The 6,164-nt window shown below is 36.9% G+C and overlaps 2 protein-coding genes across 3 annotated transcripts; one reads left to right on the top strand and one right to left on the bottom strand.

Annotated features, from left to right (window-relative positions):
* Positions 1-1,784: 1,784 nt before the first annotated feature.
* Positions 1,785-3,904, bottom strand: LOC18602048 (transcription factor BEE 3-like). The gene is made up of 6 exons (XM_088805667.1): positions 3,479-3,904; positions 3,259-3,378; positions 3,058-3,123; positions 2,888-2,956; positions 2,697-2,774; positions 1,785-2,319 (listed from the first exon to the last, which is right to left on the bottom strand). Exons 1-6 carry the CDS (start codon positions 3,821-3,823, stop codon positions 2,227-2,229), a joined length of 771 nt encoding a protein of 256 aa, XP_088661793.1. The 5' UTR covers positions 3,824-3,904; the 3' UTR covers positions 1,785-2,226.
* A 792-nt stretch (positions 3,905-4,696) lies between these two features.
* Positions 4,697-6,002, top strand: LOC18602047 (large ribosomal subunit protein P2B-like). Of its 2 annotated transcripts, none has more exons than XR_016025889.1 (2): positions 4,697-5,379; positions 5,618-5,789. XR_016025889.1 is itself a non-coding variant. In XM_018119943.2 (2 exons), exons 1-2 carry the CDS (start codon positions 5,292-5,294, stop codon positions 5,895-5,897), a joined length of 336 nt encoding a protein of 111 aa, XP_017975432.2. In that variant the 3' UTR covers positions 5,898-6,002. The 2 variants fall into 2 exon arrangements, 1 of the variants encoding a protein (XP_017975432.2); XM_018119943.2 differs by having other exon boundaries at positions 5,292-5,379; positions 5,650-6,002.
* The last annotated feature ends 162 nt before the right edge of the window (positions 6,003-6,164 follow it).

Raw genomic sequence — 6,164 nt, 5'->3', positions numbered from 1 at the left:
TAGAACCTTTTCAATGTGAATGGTTTCTTAGCAAACAAGATTACAACAACATGCAACAGGGCCCCCGAATTGATAAAATCACAACCCCACCATATTTTTTTCCGATGTGAATCCAAAACCATCTGTTGGGATGAAGTATGTCGTCACTGTATTGCTAGTTTGAGAAGGCTGGGATTTTATATCCCCCACATTGGATTGAAAGACCTTTTACAAAAGTGTAAAAGAAGATAATTACTGTCAACGAAATTAGAAGGTTAAATACCAAAGTTTGGAAGGTGTTGGGAACATCAAATATTCAGCACTGTATCCCATTTAACAAATATAGTTGTAAGCCAAAAGAGAAGGGGTTTTCTTTAGGGAATGCATTAGGACTTGTTTTAAATCATGTATAGGGTTCAAGTGACCGGAGTATCAGCCATTAGACATCCAGAAGAGGACAAAAAACCTCGATGCATTAATTATTGAAGGGGCTGTTTTAGCATATGATGGAGTGCTTTTCCTTTTCTTTCTCCCTTTCAAGTCCCTTTCATTTTGAAGTCGGGGAATGGAATGCTGCCTCCTCCTGATCCTAGCATGCATTAGCAACAGGATATATTGTCTACCTACTCTATTTCCTGTCTCTTCCAAATGCTTTGTGGATTAATTGTGTGATCTATACTGACCCTAATGGTAATTCTAGTCCTTGAAAACCTGACTTGAATCTTGTTAACACAGGGCATTTTGTCTTTGTGATGGTGCATGTATCCAGAAGAAGCCAAGTGAAATTTGTCAAAAAGGGGTCAAAGAAAAGGATTTAAAGGTTTAATATAACTTTCATTAACAATGTTGAGAACCCATACTGCCCCATCCTCTTATGAGCATGATATGGCCCATTCAAGCTGTCCTCCCCAATCCCAAATTTTTGGATGCAATGCACCTGTAGTTTCTTCTTCCTTTTTTTTTTCTTTTAACCTCTAATGCCCCTCCCCCAAATTATTCTGTATTCCATCATTTCAATCATTCACCATATGAATTGGCAACATTTGTGAGATTCTATTTATCTATGTATTTATGGACCCATTTTCTAATTTGTCAATCCTAAGACTGTTTGTTTCCATTTATCCTTATTTCCAGATGTCGGACAAAGCAATATTTATTTCCATGTCTTGCACCTTTCATTTGATGAAACTCCATTTTCTGACTGCTTGGAAAAATAAAATATAGTATGCACAAGCCTAAGTGATTATCCAAAGAACAGAGAAGTGATGAAATATGTGGATGTTGACATTGCTTCAACATTATATATATTAAAAACTTAATGAAAAGCAAGTGATTAAACTAGTGATGCTCCTCCACAATTGAATTTCTGGGCTATTTCTTAATATATTATGCATTTGTCTGAGAATGTTTTTTATGATTGATTGAAAGACACCTGAATAGCTGAGGAAAGAACAAGTCACTACTGGCAAAGTTGATTTCTTTTGGATAGCTATCAAGCCTAACATTTTCTGAGTGACCTGCTTGTCTTATTAATTGGCATTTTTATTTCATTTTAAATCTTGAGTAGAAGTGGCTAGTTCAGTGGTTTGCAGCCACTTGACAGAGTTGATTTATGCCTGAGAATATCAAGTCTGTCTATATCAAGGTGGGTGAATAAAAGAAACATATCGGAGCACAGGATTAGTCAAATGTCAATCTTCATGTCCATATATGATCTGCAAGTTCCTTAAACATTTCAAGAACTCTTCATCTCTCAACGAAACCTTGAAGCAAGCGCAAGTATCAAGTTGAATGAGAAGAATTGGTATTGGAAGTGGCCAAAAGCCAAGTTTCAAATCATAAATTGACATAATACTTCACAAAATGGACATGAATATACTAGCAATACATAAGCCTAGTCCTGTTAAAGCCAGTTCTTACTTAACTTGCTCCAGCTGATATCGCATCATCGGTGCGTAAGGTGCTACAGACCACGAATAGATTTTTAGAGACAAACCAAGAAATAGAAGCCCTTAATTTAGACAAAAAGTTAGGGATATACTTATGTGTTTTGGACTCAACCCTTTGCGTAATAGTGATAATTTCATTAGGACAATTGACATCTAACTTGAAACAGATTTGACGTGCGGGAAAGTGGAGGAAACATTTGCCACGTATCTGGAAACAGATTTGATCTGCAGGAAAGTGAGGTCGGAAGCATATTCATGTGCTTTATAGCAAACAAGAAGGTAAGGGCCAAAAGTGCAGTCAAAGTGGCCATGTCGAATGGAAGCAATTCTGTTCTCCATATCTATCCCTTGCCCATTTCTCCATCTGTTGTGCCGCATGTGAATTTGTCCCCTGCATCATTTAACATCCACAATCACTCATCTTACCTAAATATACATAGAATTTGCATGAAAAGTTTAGTTACGTTTCCTTAATCACATATTCAATTCATGTTATTGCTTAGTGAATTACATATGTGAAATCAAGTGGCTAGACTTCGACTATATTTCTGGCTTTGACAGAACACTTTATTCAGGTTCTGGCAGCAAGTCTTTTTTAAGCTTTCAACTGAGTTCGTTACATTCAATTTCAGCCTTCAGGTCTCTCTATAAGCAATTCAACAACGACACTTCATTTAATAGGTTGGCTAGTGTCCAATTAAAAAGAGGGAAAAAACGCTTGTCAACTCATTATTGGTGATAGCTTTCAGAAGTTACTTAATTGTGTACCTGTGCCTTTTTGATGCACTCCGTTTCCAAGTTCAAGTCATAGGCAGAACTGGCAGCAGCAAGCTCCATTGAAAGAAACTGTATTTGGGAAATAAAAAGAAGAAGAAAATTAGTTCAAAATTGTTGGTAGTATTAACTTTGGAGCTAAAAACATTAAGTGGTTATACATGATTTCTTGACATTCAATTTACCTCTACTTGATTCTGTAATGAATGAACATAATTGATTATCTCGTCCAGCATAACCGCCATCCCCATTGTCTGTTGAATCCAGTCATAGGCTCATGTTAAATTACATATGTTCGCAGCTAAGTAAAGATTCATTCAAACAAATAACATGATTGCACCTGGGAAAGTTTTACCTTGTGGCATCCAGGAACAAGGTCTTGCAAGCACCTCATTTTCTCATTTATTTTCTCTCTTCTTACCTGATAAAAAAACTTGGTCATGTTAGAGTTTAAAGATCTTTTCATTATTTCCAGAACATTTCCATTCGTTCTGAGACCAAAGAAAAAAAAGCTACTAATGGATTTATATTTTTCCGCAAAGGTGTACAAACCTACCCTTTCTGCTAAACTGTGACTGTCAGTAGCTTGGCCCCTTCTTGCTCTAACATGAATTACTTCCTCTGCTTTCTCTGGTTGTTTCTCATTGCTCTTTCCTTTCTTCCCTTTGCCTAATCTCTGAAAGTATCAAAATGTAAAAGAGAAATATTTAGCTCAAATCAACGTGAGAATTAAAATTTGTAAGAGAAAGAAGAGTTGAAGAAACAAATGGACATACATTCCTTTTCCTGGTACTGGTGTTTCCTCCGATTTCAGTTGTGGAAACTGCTGGAGAAATGCTTTGGTAGTTGCTGGTGGATTGTTCCATTGCTTTTCTCTTCTTGCTTTCGATGAAAACATCCTCATCCACCGTGACAGTTCGAGCTGTTGGTATTGCAGTAAGGCTGCCGGCAAGCACAGTAGTGGAAAGGTTGTCATGAGTACAGCTTGCTGAGTATTCAGGTAGTTGGTGGGCCAATAAGGTTTCTAGTGAGAAGTCTGCAATGCTGAAATTCTCCAGTAGAGTTGAATTCAGCTCGGAAGACTGCTTTGTCATTTCCATGCTGATATCCATTTCTGACATAGGCTGAGAAGGTCTAAAGCCCTGCAGATGTAGTCTAAACTCGCCCCTATAGAAAGTTTCAATCCTGGACGAATTAAAGACCTCAATTATGGAATGAATTATAAACAGATTGACACTTCTATTTATAGGGGTACCTTATTAGTGAGTTATTAGCATGTCCAAATTATAAAACGGTAGGGTCTAGAGTAATTTTGTTTTTGCTTTTCAATCAAGTAAAACTGAAAACGCATGGGAGTTCCAAGTGGAGATCTCATTTTCTAATCCTGAATTTCTTTTGGTAGGCTCCACTGAGAAGATAGCATAAATCCAATGGAATGGGCCATTGTAATTTTTGAAGTGGAGTTAAAACATTGGAATATATAAGGTATAAAGTTTCCTTTTTTCTTTGTTCACAAAAAATATGGTAAAGCTCAGGAAATAAAGGTAGTAGTAGGTAACATTCATGGCTTTCTTCTTCTATGCCTTCTTTTTCATTCCTTCCTTTTCCAAACTTAACCAGTACAGTGGGTCAGCAATTCTAGCACATGGCAGTAGCATTTGCCCAAAGATAAGTGCTATTCATGAATGGAAATCAGAAAGTGAAGCAATTGCCTGTGAAGCAGAATAGAAGACTTTTTTCTTCCCCTACAAGCAGGTTTCCCATTATTAGATTTTGAATTCATAGTGAACTTATGCCTCTATGGTCCCATTCTTTTCTCTTTTTTCTTTTTGGCATAAGAAAGTTATCATAATTACATTAGCTTTAAAATTCAGGTTCTATTTACATCAACCTGTCGGCAATGGATATCACCAACAACAATTCTTGTACAAAATGATAAAACAAAGTGTCAAGAAGCTGATTAATAGTATATTCTCAAACTGACTTCAGGTAGCTCGATGCCTTGATGCATCGAAAAGTCTGCTACAACATTTTTCTTCCTACAGCATAACCGAACCTGGGCCAATTGCACAAAAAGATCAAACACTGGAATAATGAGAAAACTATCATGAACGTTTCAAGGTGATAACGTGGTGATTCCTAGACACTTAATGGTAGCATCACTAATCAATCTCTGAGAATGCCTTGTTGTACTGCTACGATCTTTTGAGCCATAGTCTTTTACTGATTACTATCCAGATGAAGGCATGAAAAACGAAGCCTGCTCCACCTTCTGATAACTCCAAAAGCCGTCTTCTGATTTCTATATTACTAATACGAAAAGAAAAGAGGAAATTACAATTTTCAGTTTTGACAGGGAGACTTGGAGAACAAATCCCCAGTCCTGACTGACAAACCCCAAAGTGGCAGAGTCCTAATCCTTGACCAATTTAACTAAAACCCGTATAAATTCCCAGGTTCCAAGGCCCCTTATCCTCTGTAACTCGACTAATCTTTATCTCGCTCTTTCTTACTCTTCTCTGCCTCCTCTTTTGTCTTATTTGTTCGGTGTTTGCAAAAGTTTTACTGATAATTTTCAAGTAGAAGAAGATGAAGGTGATAGCAGCATACTTGTTGGCCGTGTTGGGAGGAAATACCAACCCTTGTGCTGATGATTTGAAGCACATTCTTGATTCTGGTATTCTTTATTCTTTTAGTTTCTATATGTTAAATTTGGACTTGATTATAGGCTACTAGATTTATTGAGAATGTGAGATTTTTCATCATGCAGGTCAGTTTAAGTTGTATATACTATTTTAAGTCCGAACACTCTGCTAAAGTATAGGTCAAGTTTTTCTTGGTAGCAATTTTCATTGAATCAAATCAAAAACAAATAGTGAAAACAACAAGCAAATAAAACCCTTTATTGATTTCAGTTTGTTGCTGCTGTTTTGGTTGACTGTTGAAGTTGAAGCTGGTGATGCCAAGATTGAGTTGCTTTTGTCCCAAGTCAATGGAAAGGATTTGGCAGAGCTTATTGCTCCTGGAAGACAGAAACTGGCAGCTATGCCTTGTTCTGGAGAAGCTGCCGCTGCTGCTGCTGTTGGAGGCCATGCTGCAGCCTCTGCTGCTTCTCCCTCTGCTGCTGCTGAGGACAAGGAGCAGAAAATTGAAGAAGAATCAGACGAAGACATGTGCTTCAGTCTGTTTGATTGAGGATTTAATTAGAAAGCCTGAGTTCATTAGTTGTTTCGAAATCAAACCAGTTAATCATGTAAAAGTTACAATTCATTATTTATTATAAATTAATTTAATAATTTAAATTCTTTTGGTTGAGAATTATCCCAAGTTCTCTTTCACCGATTTATGTATGTTGATTCAACCACGCACGAGTTGCTAATGAGATCATCAAAGGGAAGAGTTCCAAAGGCAATAGGTTGGGTTCCGAATATTGTATTATTTCAATTAAGAAAAAAACATAGC

This window comes from Theobroma cacao, chromosome 4, assembly GCF_053813885.1.
Source record: "Theobroma cacao isolate CCN51 chromosome 4, ASM5381388v1, whole genome shotgun sequence".
In the NCBI taxonomy this organism is placed as follows: domain Eukaryota; kingdom Viridiplantae; phylum Streptophyta; class Magnoliopsida; order Malvales; family Malvaceae; genus Theobroma; species Theobroma cacao.
This window is presented reverse-complemented; position numbering and strand designations above follow the sequence as displayed.